Below are 17,441 nucleotides of genomic sequence, written 5' to 3'. Positions count from 1 at the left end.
ACTTAAAGATAATATATAGCTGACTTCCCATCCTATAGATACATGTGGCTCTACCTGAGGTAGTATTCTTTACTACCACAAGGGGTCGTCATTCATCTATCACTGGTCTATATTAATAGGAGCTCCTGCCTTCTCTGTTTTCTCTTTCAAGTCTCCATTCCCAAGACAAAATATAAAACCTACTACTAAATTCCTTTATTTATCAGTAGTTTTAAATCTGTGATTGAAGAATATTAAAAGTGACTGATATGATATTGATCCATTTAGTGTGACATCAACCCTTGTACAACGTGTGTGGATTGCCTGCTTCAAAGCAAATACATACTTTTAAGGTGACTAAACTGTTTTTTGGTGTGGTGGGTGGTTGTATGGTGGTGATGAAAGGGCATGCCACATCTATTCACCCATTTACCTTCCCCTCAAATCACTTACAGACTTTCACAAAGTTGATCCCATACCTCTGTAACCTACTACTGGAGAGGATAACAACAACAAAAGAATAGTGTAAATAGCATAATAATATGCTCATCAAGCCATGTGGTATTATGCAGATGAACTTAGTACATGCCTGGGCAGCTCCAGAGGGAACTTGAATGGAGAGGATTAGTACCAGATGTTCATTGGGACCCAGTGGCTAGCCAATAAGGAGGAGGGCCATTTGGTCTGAGGGAGGAGCTCAGTCTCTCCTCTGAGCTCAAGATTTATTCTAACAGGTAGTTTAAAAACCAAACAGGTCAGCAGCAGCAGCAGCAGCAGCAGCAAGACAGTACCCAACGAAGCAGTTATCCTGCGAGGAGGACGTTTCTTTGATCGCATTTTGTTTCTGGATATGCCCGGTCGCTGCTCTCCAGCATGCTGAGCAGAAAGGGGTCTTGTGCGGGGATGATGAGCGCTGCAGCCGGGGTAGACCGCAGCAGGGTCGGGGAGAGACTGCAGGCGGCTCTGGCCGGGCTGCAGGAGCTGCATCTGCTGAAGGACAGACAGAGCGACATGGTGAGCTGGGCGCTGAGGGTGGACCGAGAGGAGCCGGTCTCTTCTGTCCACGTAGGCCCGGAGGGTCCCATGATAATGGGGGCTGAAGAACAGCGGCTGGAGGCGACCCTAACATCCCTGAAGCAACAGCTGGTAGGAAGTCATTTAAATTAAAAGCCATAAAACAGAATCATTAAAATGCCTCTGTAGGGACGTGCACAGACAGTAGTATGGTGGCGCCACAGTATTTGTACTTGTATTATAGTGCTTATAGTGCTCACATTTACCCAGTTTAATTCTCCTTGGAATAAAGTCATCCGTTTGAATGTTGCCGTCAGCTGATGCTCATGTGCATTCCGTCTTCAATTATTACCAGACACACTTTCATGCTCTCAGCTGGGGGTAGGAAGTAGGATAGGTGTCATAAATCAAGGTTCATTGCAGGACCAAGAGGACTTTGAGTTGTGTATGTGCGCGCACACCGTGCATGTGTCAGGCTGCAGGGGGGCAAACCTCAATCATTAACCACTAATGCCAGGAAATATTTAAAAGAGAGAATTGCGGTGGGTTTTTTTAAAGGTGGATTTTCTGCTGTTAATGACACTCAGAGGGAGTCTCTGTCATGAGAGGCCCCTGAGTGTTGGAGACAACTGGCTCTGTCGTGCTTTCCATGACAAGCTTTTTCCATGAAGGCTGTTGTTACAGCAGGAAGCATAGGGATTAAGGTGTTATGTTTGACTTTTAGTAGAACATGTATCAATGATGCATTGTGAAGTACCAGGATGACATTAAATTGTGTTTTACATTCATGCAAAGTGGATCCAATACCACTGGCTATAAATAGACTTAATGCTCCAAAAACATATTCCAATAACTCTTCCGTTTCAACAGAAATCTGAACTAACTTGATCTTACAAGAGAATGAAAGATTAATTAAATTATGCATTTTGCAGGCAATGACCTCCAGCCCTCATTTTAAGGAACAACTGTAACAGTAAATGCCCAGCCCTAACTGCAAAGCAAACAGCCCTTCACCCCAACCCCCCAAGCTCCCCTCCTCTAGTAGTTTACACAATGGCCAGGCCCTCGCTGTGGGGGAGAAATGAGTTACCCACCACTGCTTCTTCCATGCTCCCCCATGTCCTGCTGGGGTTAATCATCAGCCACAGCTGAGTCGCTTTTGTTTTCCTGATGGCTGTACATTAGAGCATCTTTTATCTGAACAACAGACCTCGTCTTGGCTCAAATTATCGCGTTGCTAACCTTCATCCTCACTTTCCTGCTTAATGTGGCTGGTCATACACCTGTACAGATCATTTATGTGTACTTAATGTGTGTGAGGAGCTTTACTGCGTTACATCCAGCTCTTGAACTCCCTCCTTTCCTTAGAAGAGACATGCCGTTTTGGTTTAGGTTGCACCACACATATTTTGGGGTTTGGCTAAAATTGAATGTGTTGTCTATTTTACAGTCTCGCCTTCGGAAACAGGATGTAGGCCTGAAGACTCACTTGCAGCAGCTGGATCAACAAATCAGTGAGCTGAAGCTGGATGTAAGCAAGGCCTCCACAGAGCAGCTGGAGAGTGACAGCAGGCCAAGTTCAGGTGTGTAGGCACACGCTCAAAAACCCCTACAGTTGTTTGCTTTATAGCATGTACTGTAACAAAGCACACAAGCTACCATCACATGTATGTATGTAAATACTGAGAACAATACTCATGTGCTTAATTGTTCCTGCTCTCTCCAGGTTTCTATGAGCTCAGTGATGGCGGCTCTTGCTCACTGTCCAACTCCTGCACCTCCGTGTACAGTGAGTGTCTGTCATCCTCCCAGACAAGCCTTCTTCTCCTTCCCATGAGCACTGCAAACTCCCACATTAGCCCTCCATCACAAGTCGATGTATTTCGCCGGCGTTCTGCTGATGAGAGCACTACCCAGCCCAACCCTCCGCGGGGCACAGGCCTCCATCTGGGCAGCAGCAGGATCCGAGCAAGCACTACTAGCACCGAACAGGCACGGCCGAGACCTGTGTCAACAGGTAACCAAATCTCTTAATCTCTGATTTAAGATCTCTTATGTAGCAATGGGAACCGTGCATCTGTCGTTACCAAGCAACTCAGTGTGTATTCTGCTGCATAATAACATATAATTTCTCTGTGGATGAGTAATTTGAAAGGTTAATCAGTATTTTTGTGTTGTTTATCAGGTGATCTTGATAGGATGATGGCTCAAGGGCTGGGCTACTACAAATCTGTGGATGCAAGGAAACCCTCAATGTGCACAAATGTAAGGACCTCCACAATGGACCCCAAGTTCCAAAGTAACCTGGTTTCCCGCAGTGGGACTGAAGTGTACCAGTACCCCAGCCCTCTGCACGCTGTGGCTCTGCAGAGCCCGATATTCTCTCATGGGGGCGACCCAGCCACACCCGGACTTCTAGAGGGCCAAGGACCCCCAGCGAACCGTTCTGACACCCTCCATAGGGCACAAATGGGTTATGAGACCAAGAACCTGGGTTACATTGACAAGCTCCTCCTGCGCAGCTTGAGCAGAATCCAGAGTGAAACGGGCACAGACACTATGCAGACACACAGTGACTATCACAAGAAGCCCACTGAAGTTATAACTGTGTTTCCTGAAGTGTCACAGAAAGAGTTGCAGCCTCTTCCAGCCCAGACCACAAACATCATCCCACTAAATAGCGACCAGAAGAGACACTGCATGATATACTCCAGCCAAGAGCTAGCTGATAACACAAACCAGTCCCAGTCAATCAGAGCCCCTGAGGTTTTATACCGATACTCCTGTCCTGCTGCCACAAGGGAGTACAGCTCTGATGAGGTCACTACTGCATCCCTGAGGAAGAATGATAGACCCCAAGGAGAATATGGTAGTGTAGCAAGAAACAGTTCAGAGAAAAGATGTGGGGATAAGCCAGAGTCAAGGCCACAAGAGAGGAAGGGCCATAGGCAAAGATCGGCGATGGCCCACAGCTCCAGCACAGAGGAGAGTCAAGGCTTTGAGGTTCAATCTGGCCACACAGCTTCCCCTGAGTTTGTCCATGCCAAATTTGTCCCTGCTGGATCTCAGAGGGTCAAGGTGAGACAGGCAGACCGTAAAACCAAAGCTGTGAAACTGAGAAGAAAAAGCAGTGAGAAGCCTCGAGCACTGAGGCAGCAACATGGCTACTCCTCCGGTGAAAGGACCAGAGAGACCAGTGGTGGAACCAAGGGGGAACAAAGAAGATCAGGGAAAGGAAAAGTGACCCAGAAATGTACCACCTGTCACACAGAGGAGCGCAGACAGTGCTCAGGCTCAGACTCCAGCCACTGTAGCCCGGGACTCATTTACACACACAAGGTCCATCCTAAGCCACAGCCCATCCCTGCTGTTACAAAGTCCAGCAAAAGCCGCAGACTGCAGAGCATGGAGTACGAGCAGCCTGCAGAGCAGAGGAAGAGGAGGCAGGGAGCTGCCAAATGGCCGTCCGATGTGGAGATGTTCCAGGGCCCATGTGGTCAGCGTCAGAGGTCGAAAGAGCCCCATGTTCAGGCACCAGGGATGCAGATGGTCCGCAGTGTGAGCGCCAAGTCAGGCCAATGGATAGGACCTCCCCGCTCATTAAAGTCCTCCATGTCCTCTAATTCTTTCCTCCACAATCTTAATGCCAGATACCCTCCAGCACCATTCCACATGTCCAGCCTCTACCCACCCAGATGTGAGTCTGAGTACTCAGCCGAATGCGCCTCACTGTTTCACTCCACCATTGCTGAAAGCAGTGAGGGGGAGATGAGTGATAACACCACCAACCGCTTTGGAGATAGCGAATCCAGCCAGAGCTTCCAGTCCTTCTCCGACTCTGACAGCAGCCTGTCCCTGGACGAAGAGGACCAGGTGGACAGTCAGGGGGAGGAGAGAGGTCTGGTGTGGGCTGAGGCCACTCTGGGGCCCACCGCTGCTGGACTGGCCCTCCAGCAGCTCCCACGCCCTGAGCCATCAGCCTGCCGCATCAAAGCTTCCCGAGCCCTGAAGAAGAAGATTCGTCGGTTCCAGCCTGCCTCCCTGAAGGTCATGACCCTGGTGTAGCAAAGTTTCCCCAGGCAGAATGAGAACTGTTGGGAAAACACAGAGGACTGTAGGAACTGCTTTTTAACTGCGTTTGGAATGATCTCACCTGGTCCTTCAACACAACACCCTTAATCATCACTGAGAAGCAGCAATTATACCGGACTGCATTTGTGCACTGATAGTTTTGTTAACACAAAAAAATGTTAAGAATTTACAATTGTTGAACCTGAAAACTGTACAAAATGGTGCAGGGTATAAAAGCATGTATAACACAATTATTACACTTACACTTAATTTGTAAATATTTATGTTGTAATGAAAGTTCCTCATAGCATGTGGCTGCAATTGACAATTTCATGGACATTTCTGTCATATAATTGTATGTACCGGAGAAATAAAACCAATCTTTTTACATTTATTATTGCAAATGATTGTTTATTTTCTGTTACTGTCTTAATTTTGCTTATTAATTATAACTACCCATATCCATCTTCCTAGAATAAACTTATTTAATAGTACAGTAATAGTGTTTTTATGTATCCTTCTTTTTTATTTTATCTTGGGACTGGTAATGATATCACTGTCCATTATTATTATATTATTAATAGTGCACATCTTTTCTTCATCTGTGAGTAAAAACATTTGCAACATCTCATCTGCCAACTTCTCTCTTCCTCTGGTGACTATTTATCACACATGTTAAAAAAAAATCTCCACTTAATCCTCACAAGCGTCCCACTGAGGCAGACCAATTCAGCACAGATAGTGCTAACGGCTCCTTATCTGGTTTCCTGATTCCTACCAGCTGCTGGTTTAATAAATTGCAGCTTCAACAATCAACCCAGACAGTCATGTTTAATTAGAGGGCGAAACTCATCAGCCTCAGTCATTTAAATGTAAGCAAACACACTTAGTACTAAAACACACAGTCACACTCCTACAATTTCCGAAACAGACATTAAGATGACAGTAGCAGAAGCTCAGGTTTCTGAGCAGAGACCTGAGGTTTTAAAACAGTTGGTGTATATGGCAAGGGGCACATGGGATTTAGAAGGAATGACAGATGATAAGAGGCTCCTCATTTCTGAGCTGTCATGAGGAGATTAAACCGAGGGCAGCTGCACAGAGTTGCCCAATAATCTCATTTCCAAAATCTGCCTTGGTATCTTTCCATTAAAATTCTTTCAAAGACGGGGTGAGTAAAAGGGCACTCCAGAAGGTAAGTAGTCCAGTGACTGGCCTTCCAAACATCAGCACTCTCTCCTGTGGTCATACATAATAATGTGTTCTCCCATTAGGCAGCCACTGTGACCTTTTTTGACCATTTCCCAACTAAGAAGCTTATAGGACTGACAAACATTTTCACCATTTCATCAAATTTTCCTTTGAAGTTGTGTTCCCTGCAGATATAATTACTGTGGAGACCATTATTTTTAAGACTCATGGATCGTTCATTTGTCCATTCATTTTCTCTCCTTTAACTAGAAACGTTCAGTTTGCTTATAAACAAGAAAAGGTGTCATTCTTTGAATAAAAGTAAAAAGAATATTAATTCAGGTACATTATTTTCTCTATACATCACAACACAAGACAGGTCTAAAGGCCAAAAACCCCAATACACATCAAAGATAGCATTTTCAGTTTAGCAAGTTGTTACAATTGAATCAACTTATTAGGATTTGTACATCCAGCTGACCTCTGTCCTCTTCGCAAGAGTGAGAGCGAGTGGTCGGTGGGATTAGTGCTGCTGTTTTCAACCCGGCTCAGAGGGAGCATGACGGGCGCTGGACTTGTCTTTGATGTTGAGTATAGCAGGACCGTGTCGGCTTGACCTTGTGTGCTTGCTGACCTTTCCAGCTGCAGAGCTAGGTCTTTTCTGTGGACACATCTCCCCACAACAGAGAGGTCAGGGCCCTTTTTGTTCCCTCGCTGTCTTTTTTTGTGTTCAACATGTCTGTCATTTACTTTCTTTTGACTCATTTTTGGAGTCTTTTGTAAGAAGGCAAGTCTACCTGTCCACTGCAAGCCACCTTCCTAAAACTAAATGATGTTTTTTTTTCTTGCAGAACCAGTACCATAACGACTACAAAATGTAATTGGATGCTGGATAAAGATAATTCGACTAGGGAATGAAACCTCCGGGGGTCGAACCCGAAGCATCAACCTGTGCAGCAGGTGTACAGGTGCATTTGGTCATGATAGTTTATACGCTATAAGTGCAGATGGTGGGGGTTACCACCACACTGCTTTATAAAATACTCCCTATGGATGGCTGTCAAGTCACACTGAAGGACTACAGATGTCGTGTGGGATCTCATTACACAGAAGTGCTCTGACTTCGACATCATATACATGAGAACACATGGGCAAACAGTCGTATCTAATCAAGATCATACACCTTCAGCTGACACTGATTAAAGGTAACTGTACTCCTTTAACCATAACAAAGACAGAAACCTGATTACTTTTTCACATGGCTAGTTCACTTTGTTAAACTTTTACTTTTACCGCAGTCTGGATAGAAAAATTAAAAAGCAATAATAACATATCGGAGCAATAAAGAAACTGGAAGTGCGTGGTTTAACCAGCAAAATAAGAATAACAGATTATTCACTTCACACTCACACCCAGCTTTCTTCACATGTGCTTTCTAAATCAGACTGCACTAGGACATTGTCAACGTCCAGTGAGATATAAATAAGCGGATGTGTCATGCCATACTGCTCTGAGTACCGGGCAGGTAAACACTGAGTTAATGCAGAGAACGCATGCCTCTGAGCAGCTTTGGACAGTGATCTTATTACACATCAGGTCACCGTACTCCTCTTTCCCTCTACTACTCCTCTTTCCCTACACTACATGCATCTTATTTGATTAACATTTCATTCAGACCTCCATGTCTAAAGTAATCCAAAGGGGGATTATCAATATGTAGCCAAATATCAGATCCAGCATTGTTCAGTAGATTGAACAATGTGACATCCGTAAAACAGGAGAAAAATTGCGAACAATCGCAAGAGAGAGCAGAAAAAGGGAGTAAAAATAACAAAGGGTGTGCCGCAGACAGGTGCTAATTAAACTTTGACTTGGTTCACATTAGGTCACAGTTGGAGGAGGGGTTCTCCTCTTACGTGTGTATGAGGTAATCCCAACATCCAACACGCACCAGCCCTTCCCAGTCTGTCTCCAAGCTCAAAACACATAATACCCCATCAAGCTGTCTGCTTTCTCTCCTCATCATAGTTATTTCAGCATTATTTCAGCAGTCTGTCGCAGCATGTAATACTCCGTCTAAATTGAGAGTAACACTGCTTATCTTGTAGTTATCTTACAGTTTCTTGTCTGTGTATCTTTACGTTGTACATATTTTTTACTGGATGAGGGTGCTGGGCCTCGGATATAAGCTATGGATTTATTATGTTGACAAGTGGGAGCTCAGAAACTCATTACCACCCCGATGAGAGGAGCTTTCCACTCCTACCCACAATGCACCCCTGGAAACACAGAGGAGGGCATGCTTTTCCGGGGTCCTGGGAAGCAAGAAGGATTATCTTTAGTTTGACATGTTCAATATCCGCATCAAATCAGATCTGCTTATGAAAACATATGAAGTTACAGACAGATTCAGTTGTTGGCACATTTAGCTTTAAAATTTTCAAGTTTTCTGGACAGAACCGTGAAAGCTGCATCACAGGTTTTGTTAGATGTAATATCAGCTGGAAAATAAGACAAGGATTAGGTTCAGTTTCTGACACAGTAACACACAAGAACAGCAACCACAGACTACTTTTTGTGGAGTGTAAACTCTTAAGTTGCAAAGTGTATTGAATGTATACACCAACAATGTAGTAGCTTTGTCTGTAGTGAAACCACATGAGATTCTGCGACCCTTTGCATGGGGGATGGGCTCTGTAACGCAGGAGGTGGCTTTTGTCCCTTTGCTTACTGTACATATGAATGGGGCTGGACCGGAATGTCCAACCTCATGAATGTCAATTGTCTGAGGCCTGAGTTAAGGAGCAGGCTTCTCTGGTCGTGTAGAGGAGGACAATAGAGATAGAGAACGGGGAGATGAGGAGATAGAAAGCGAGGGAAATGAGCAGGAAGAGATGAGCTACCGGAGACAAGTGTGAAAGATCAACAGAGACAGAGCATGAAGATGAAGAAAATGGAGTAAAAAGCCACCGGGAGATGCATGATCCACTCCTGCAAGGCTTAGCTGGTCCTTCCTCAACCACCACCTGCTCCTCTTTAAGCACATCCTGTCATTTAATACCTAATCCCTTCATTCACTCCAGTGTGTTTACTAACCATTGTCTCAAGTCCCTTCAAGCTGTGGTCAAGAGGTGGTTCAAAAGTTCGCAGTGTGAGGAGGGCACGCACTCACAGTTACAGAGGGCATTGTGAGTGCGTTCGCCCCTGCCAAGCAATTGTCTGAGACAGAGAGAAATCCCTGTGCATGCAAGTGAAGGAGTCTCAGGGCTCTAGCTTTTGAGGCCAACGTCAGTTACTTTCTTTGATGCAAACAAACCAATATTTGGGGACAGATAATTGGACTACAGTGCACTGTAACAGGACCTGCATTACCACTTAATGTAATATAAAGAGAGAGATCTGTGTTTTATTTAGTGTCATATTATAAAGATTGAAGCATGATCCTTTTGAAATTGGCCTACTCGGAAAACCACGTACCATCTAAACGAGTCTAAAGCCACGCTAGCAGCTCTGTCGAGCTAAAGGCTAATATGCTCACAATGACAACTCAACTCACAACTAACTGTGTTCACCATCTTAGTTGGATGTGTTAGCATGCTTATATTTCCTAATTAGCAGTTAACACAATGCACAGCTGAGGCTGATGGGAATGTGATTAGTTTTGTAGGTAAGTAGTAATTAATGGACAAATTTAAAGGTCCAGTGTGAATCATTATTTACAGACGGCAAGGGTCACCTTCTACGGAGTCCACTATGTTGAACCGCCATGTTTCTACAGTAAAACAGACACTGGCTGTAGGGCCTTTCACGTTTTTCTGGAGTTTTGCAGCCACCATAGTTTCTCCTATACACTTCACTGCCTCTTCTCATTCCCAGATTGTCTATCACAGACACCGGTCAGTCAAACTAAATGTAACTAAATCCTTCACACGGGGACCACCAAAGTTATTACAGTTATTACAATTATACCTGAGGATAAAATGAATGTCTCTACCAAAGTCCACAACAATCCATCCAATAGTTGTTGAGAAGAGTCTAAAGAGAGATGATGAGATATTTTAGGATCAAAACAACTGAGGCTGTAGCCATGGAGTCAACATTGGGGATGACCAAATGAGCTGGGGGTCTGGGAATCCTATGGGATGCTATTTTGAAGGATGGTGTTTGCTTGTTGTACAATATATATTGTACAACAAGCAAACAGGATGGTATATATATACATACATATATACATATATTGTACAACAAGCAAACATCCTTCAAAATAGCATCCCATAGGATCCCAAGTCCCCCAGCTGATTTGGTCAGCCCCAATCCCCAATGTTGACTCTATGGCTACAGCCTCAGTTGTTTTGATCCAGAAATATCTGGATATATATATATATATATATATATTGGCATTTTGAGCATATTTTAATATTGGGGGCGGCAAAAATCACTTTGTTTGTTGTTAGTGTGCGTGCCGGCTGTCTGGGGATGTGAAGATATGGTTATGAAAGTAGGCAGTGTAGAAAACAGGAGGCAAACATGCCCTTTCAACTAAAAACAGTCGAGGCGCAAGATTATACAAATGAGTGAGATCTGAAAAAATAATAGTAGTAATCCAGTAATCCTCCAAATGCGTAAATTTACTCTTACTTGGCTGAAACATGTTGGTGCTACTTGAGCCTCAAACTTTATCAAAACAGTCTAGCAGACTCTCAGAACAAGCTTTCGTGCGTGGGTAGGCAAAAATAATTACTCCACAATCGCCTTGTAGCTTACGGGGATTCTACCTCTAGTGTGCAATTTTCAAATTTTCATGAGCTCACGGGAGGAACAGAGGCAAGTGCATTTGTGAAGACGCTTCAAATGGATACATGGTGTTTCCCCTTTTATCAGTCCCAGTGTCTCTGTGAGGACATCCTTGCTGTTTTATGAGCAGGATGTCCTGTGTCAGCTCAGAGGGCTGCCTCTCTTTTGTCAAGCCTCAGGCTCTAAACAACTAAATTGAACCGCCCTGGCCCCACATATCCTCAGAGAGCTGTAACTATCTTGCTTTATCTCACTTTTTTTTTCTACTGTGGGGTTTGTCAACTGCTGGCTCGCCAACAAAGCCACCAATCCTCATTATGAACAAAAACAAGCCTTGACTCTTCTGAAGTGGTGTGTGAGCTCTGAAGGAGGACATCAAAAGAGCGGTGAGAGTGACAGCTGGTCCTCCTCTTGGTCAGGCCCCCTGATAAGATCAGAGTGACAGGCGAACATGGGACCCCACAGGTACCTCCCTCCCGCCCCAGCACCCTCCTTGCTGCTCCCATATGGCCACTAACAAGTCCCTCACCTACCAACATGTCAATTACCTTTTGACTCTTCGGCCTTTATTAGCCTGCTAAAAGCTGAACACAGCCTTATTAAAAGCATGCATCTTCAACCACATATCTACATGAGCATTTTATCTTTGTTCTATAGCTATCTGGACTTATCACCTCCACACTGTTTGTTTGCCCTTCACGTGTGGCTGCTCTCCTTCTACAAGATACCATAAACCCGTTGGGTGTGTTTTCACAATGGCCACTTGAAAGCTGGGGCTTCCTACAGCTCCAAGCCTAATGGACTCTAGTCTAACACCTATAAAAAATGTTTTAGACTTTTGGCAACGACACCCGCTTGTCTTATCCCAGTGCATGTGCTCCAGTTAAAGACGGGCTCAGCTGGCATGTCTTGAAGAGTCAATATTCTATTAATTTTATGAGCACAAAACAGTTCGGTAAGCTTGCAGTTTTATGGCCCTTCATCCTCCTCTTTCATTTCCATGAGTTTCCCTTTTAAACAGTTTTTTTTAATTGCTTCTTCATGATGTGGGGGGAGCATGATCAGTGTGGAAATAATTATCTAAATTAAAATGAAAAAAATAATCACATACACACATTTTTCCAAAGCGTGGTAGACCGCCCAATTAAATTTTATTCAGCTGGGGGGGAAATTGCTTGTTACGGGGCAAACTGCAGCATTTCCTTGGGGTCAGTAGTTTGCTGTTTGGTTTGTTTGCCTTTGTCTCCCAGGTATAGTTAGTGGTTAGCTTTTGCTCCCCCGTCTGAGACAGGTCCCAGCTCGCAGGTGCAGTGGAAAGGATCCAGCACTGAGAAACTATGGAAGATAATAAGGCTTTTTTCTCCTCTCACCCTGCCTCAGAATCATAGTACAGTATATCTCCTTTCTATCCTCTTGTTTTGCATTAGTTTCTATTTCACTTTTTCTTTTCTCTTTTTTTGTCTCAAGGCAAAAAGCAAACAAACACGAACCTGCAGAGCAGATAAATGTAATTTTAGACGGCTCCACCAACACATCGCGGGACACCCTGAGGTCTTGTCTCTGGACTGATTTGGACAGGCCGGCCCCTATCTCAGCACGGGGGTCAGGGGTCATGCAGGGAACAGGCTGATCCTTCATGCGGTATTAAGTCTCAGCACAGATAGGAAACACGATGAGGACAGACAGGTTCAAACAGCTGTCACCTTCAGACTAACCAGCACCAGTTTAGTTTATCATAATTGGTATAAAAGCATGTATATGGCTTATAAGGCATGCATGATTAAGCACATTGTAATTAGTGGTGGCATGCAAACACAGTGATTGTCAGGGAGGGCCAGTTTACAACAAAATATTTAGAGTTACGTGTCAAGTGAAACTTGATAATTTCAAGTTGAGGAGGGCAAAAGTTTGCAATGGTGCATGGTATTGTCATTTGTGTATGTTATACTGATGAATGGGTCTTTGAAACATGACACAAAAGCAACGGATGGGGGAGGGCTAGCCTTAACCCTTTGTACTGGGGTATTAGGGAAAGTTGAAGGGGAAGGCTTATAGACAAGAAATGGATCTTGTTGTGAGCAGGGGTAAGAGGTATTAAGAAAGGATTTATTCGTGGAAGGTGATGCAAAATACCATTGTTTCATTAATTATGTTAATTTTGGAAGGATAGACAGTGTGTGTCTGCAGTGTTACCTAAAGGCAACATATGGCAAGCCTTCCTTTATCTGCTCCTGGCTGTTAGCACCACAGCTTCCTGGCATAAATATGTTAAAAGGGTGGCAACTGAACTTCCCTTTATGGCTCTTAAGATAAACATTAACACCTGACAGTGAATGTGCTTCAAGATAAACCAAGATCCGTATTTTGATCTATTTTCTAGAGGCAAAGATGAAGGGACTTCTGAAAAAATCCTATCACAGGCAGGCTGCAGATAATGTTTCATCATGTTAACAGCAGAGAAGTGGATAAATCTTCAAAATCTGGACCAAAGCTCTGTGAAAAGTCCCCCCAGAGGCCTAGATGATGACATGTGGATGATATGTTTATATGGGCTGTGTACCCAGGCAGTAAATCACCACAAGCCTGCAGTATAAGGAAGGATGACAGTCTATCTGGGGCCCCATGTGTTTTTAGACAGAAGGGGGTGAGTTTGGGGGTAAACTCTGTCACTTTGTGAGAGGTTGACCTGGCAGGTTTGACCCCAGAGTTCCTTTGAACAAGACAACCCAGGGTGACACTCTAGGCCAGTTTGTTGAGGGATTTGCACATGAAGGACAGGGGATTTAGAGAATCTCAGAGAAGGACTGCAACTGAGATCCATCATCTTTTTTTTCTTTTTTTGTCATGTGTCTTAAATTAAAATAGAAACAGATGAGGTTCACATGTATCAAAACATGATTCCCGTGAAGAGTAGAAGACATGAGCGTTTGAGTGTGTTTCTACACGTATCCTGATGAGGTCAAGTTTTAACATCAAAGCATCCTTGAAACTCTATCTCACTTCGGTTAGCCATATGTTCAGTTGGCAGTGACAAACCTTGACTATCTATACAGTCCACAGAAAAAAGGGTTAATCGATAGAATCAGCAGCTACATGACAGGCTACAAATACAGTATATGGTATTGATAAAAGCAGCACAAAGGGTGTAAAAGAGCCATAAAACACTTGCCAGCACTTAGTACAAAGTACTGTAAGTGAGTGGGTGTCAAAGCATAACATATTAAGCAAACTGTGACTAAAAGCAGTCCTGTTTTTCCAGCTGAAGTGCTTATTTCAAACAACATAGGTTTGTTGTTCTTCTATGCTAAGACAGCTTCAAAAACAACAATTATAATATTTTCCGTGGGAACTCTGCACAGTATGGCCCCAGTTAGGATTATGTAGTCACGCTACCTCATGGAGCCACTTACCAAATGCCATAATCATTAAATAAATAAGACTAAAGATGACAGATACGGTGACAAAGGCCTTAGAGGCTCCTGTCGGGCTGCTCTCCAGCAGCCGTCGGCCCTCATTTAGTACAGTTTGACATCACCACACTCATGGCTCCTTAGCAGATCTATTCTATTGATCAGTGCTAGGCGTGCTTTAGTTGGATCAATGCATGTCCCTTTTCACTGCTCTTTATAGCCTGCACCAAATATCCTCCCTCTGTGGAATCGATGAAAGTGAGGACATCCTCTGCAGGATGTGCGTATGGATGTGGATATCCCCCTCTCTGGTCATTGAAGCGATTAAACCCCAAAGGAAAAAAAAAATATGAAAAGAAAGAGAAGGATGAGGTAGAGACAGTTTGGGAGAGCCAGAGAGAGTCCAGCTTTGATGCCGGCATTGTGTGGATCTGGCGTCCAGATGACCTGTGCTTACAGAGCAGATTAGACTTGACAGTTGTTTCTGGAGAGAGAGGGGCTAATCTAAAGCTGTCTGGAGATCCTCAGCCATGCAACATAAAGGCCAGAGCAGGTACGCTGTGTCAAAAACCCACAGAGCAGTTCTCCAAGCCTTATCTCTAGACTCCAGTGTAAAGATCCATGGAGCAGATTAGAGTGTTTACATTTAGTTGAGATTTTATCCTGACATTCCTTCAGAATTAGGCATGCTGTGAGAGCCAGGAGTGGATTCCTGTCTCAGACAAACTCTATGTCCCTGTAGCGAGACGCTTCTTATTTTGATGGCGTGACAGACAGTGCATAAGCTAAAGCTGCACGCCCCTGCACAGAAGGGCACTGCTTGGGCATATCTCAGTGTGTATCCACCTAACAAACACCCTGGCTCTCCAGGAGATCCACTATGTGTTGTCATGGCAGTCCTCCAAACACAGTAGGGATGTATTTAGGGGCTTTGTATTTCCTGTGTTTACCAAGCGTCTTGGGCAATCCTGCAGTGAGGCACAGGATGCTGGTCTCCACAATAGCAGCAGAGAAGTCTTTCTGTCCTCTATGGAGGAACAGCACACACTGGCAGAGAAGGGGAGCTAATCTGAGATGACAATAGTGTGCAAGGACTGAGCTGTTATGTCACTTTTCGTACAGGCTAGAATGCTAATGCCTCTCTACTCTTACTCCATCCTCCTCATCTCTTCTTACCCAGCACATCAGTAGGCAGGACTCAACATTTGGCACATTCTTACGCAGAGGTTATGACATCTCTCTGTGCCATAAGTGGATTTGTAAACCAGGCAACCGAGCTGTATTTATAGAAGGAGCTAAGTAAGAGGACAGTGATCTGACGTGTTTACGCCTGACATCAGCCAATAGCCAACTGCAATCTGGGTTGGAAGTTAAGTGTGTTTTCCAGGTGTGAGATCAATTTCACAAACATTGTTCCTTCTCTGCAAGCTCACATATGCACCAGTTAAGGGTTACTGTAAATCCTTGCACCATGGAGTGTGCTGAAGTGGTGGCAGGGGAATAATTGGCATCAACCACCTATTGTAATCAGTTCAATTAAGAAGTGATGTGTGCTTGTGTTTAGCATAATGAAAGGGCAAGCCCGCTCCCCTGTTGATAAAAAGATCTTTACTGATTCTTAATAGGAGTTAATATGGTGTGTTGTTTGCTCTCACTTCAGAAATTCTTCATCATTTCTCTCTTATTGTTTGAATGAAACAGCAATAACTGAGACGAGAATCTTACCATTTTAGTAAAATATTCTTAATTCAGGTAAAGGTTAGGTGGTACATTTTGAAAATTGCATTCATTTGATTACTAGTTGTCCGCCAGCATATATCATCTGCTTTAGCACTTTAAATCTAAAGTAAAATTTTAGCCAAACTAGCCGTGTAGCTCAAGGAATGTTGGTATGTCTGTTGGTTGTTCAGTCTCAATGAATGAATGAATCCTACTGGCTTTGGAGATCCCCTTTTCCTCTAGTGCCCCCACAGGTCAAAGTTTGCCCTTATCTAGAGGAATATTCAGCTTCTACTGAATGGATTGGTGGACTTTTCATTCAGTTCTGTCAGGTTCGTATTTTAATCTGTCTGCTGTACTTTTTGTTGATTAGCAAGCTAACACACTAAACTAAAATAGTCAAAGGATTCTGTATCTAAAATAATTACAAATTGAATGTGCTTGTTAGACTCAACTGAAGGCAAGACAAGTGAAAACTCTTCTGGGTGTTGTCTTGTGTGGCCACAGTTGCTAAAAGGTGCATCGGTTTCAATGAAACTCGGATGTAAATTAAGTATTTTCCAACCCACAGAGAGTAATGTGCAAAAATCTCAACAATACATGACTGTTTCTAGTGTATTTCTGGGTTTAAATTCATATGAAAATATATGGTGAAATGCAATGCCAATTACATACTTTGTAGACGTGAAGGAAAAAAAGGGTTCACTGAAGAGAAGGAGAGAGAAAGTCAGTTCAAAGAGCAGTCAGCTGACTTTTACTTCACTACACATTCCTAGTGCTCTGCCATTTCCTCATAGCAAATCTGACATTGCGGCCCCCCGCAGAGTCCCATCCTCCATCCCTGGATGAGTCTCGTCTAATGAGGGGCTTAGATTCAGACCCATTACTTCTCCACTGTCCAGAGCCTGTCTTTCCCATCATGTTGTTCAGTCTTTCTGCTCTTGCCTTGTTTCTATTTTACTCTTCAAAGAGGTCGGAAAAGCAAGCACATCAAATTGGAGTCACTTTACTGCCAGAAATGCCTAGTCATTATAAAGTGTATGAGTACTGCTGAGTCTTATAGCGTCACGCAAGAGAGGATTGAGCTTTATTAGCCTCAAGCCACACGATACCAGCGAATTTAACTTGATTTGCTGTCAGTTTAAATGTGCTGGAGGACCAGTAATGTGCTAGAGGAAGCTGATATTTTCCATCATAATATAGATTGATCTAGTTTTATAGTATAGTATAGTATAGTAAAGTATAGTATTGTATAGTATAGTA

General features: G+C 43.7%; 1 protein-coding gene across 1 annotated transcript; it reads left to right on the top strand.

Annotated features, from left to right (window-relative positions):
- Positions 1 to 737: 737 nt before the first annotated feature.
- dact2 (dishevelled-binding antagonist of beta-catenin 2) lies at positions 738 to 5,460 on the top strand. The gene is made up of 4 exons (XM_035662956.1): positions 738 to 1,125; positions 2,444 to 2,576; positions 2,720 to 3,010; positions 3,179 to 5,460. Exons 1-4 carry the CDS (start codon positions 853 to 855, stop codon positions 5,056 to 5,058), a joined length of 2,577 nt encoding a protein of 858 aa, XP_035518849.1. The 5' UTR covers positions 738 to 852; the 3' UTR covers positions 5,059 to 5,460.
- The last annotated feature ends 11,981 nt before the right edge of the window (positions 5,461 to 17,441 follow it).

This window comes from Morone saxatilis, unplaced genomic scaffold (assembly GCF_004916995.1).
Source record: "Morone saxatilis isolate NCDOM2014 unplaced genomic scaffold, NCSU_SB_2.0 Contig19, whole genome shotgun sequence".
In the NCBI taxonomy this organism is placed as follows: domain Eukaryota; kingdom Metazoa; phylum Chordata; class Actinopteri; family Moronidae; genus Morone; species Morone saxatilis.
Note: the sequence above shows the minus strand (reverse complement) of the source record. Positions and strands in the feature narration are given on the sequence as shown.

Excerpts from the sequence above, each read along its gene's own strand:
- dact2 (XM_035662956.1), top strand. The coding sequence starts at position 853 with ATGCTGAGCAGAAAGGGGTCTTGTGCGGGGATGATGAGCGCTGCAGCC. Across the intron at positions 1,126-2,443 it reads CATCCCTGAAGCAACAGCTG|TCTCGCCTTCGGAAACAGGA; the intron begins GTAGGAAGTCAT and ends TCTATTTTACAG. Across the intron at positions 3,011-3,178 it reads GCCGAGACCTGTGTCAACAG|GTGATCTTGATAGGATGATG; the intron begins GTAACCAAATCT and ends GTTGTTTATCAG.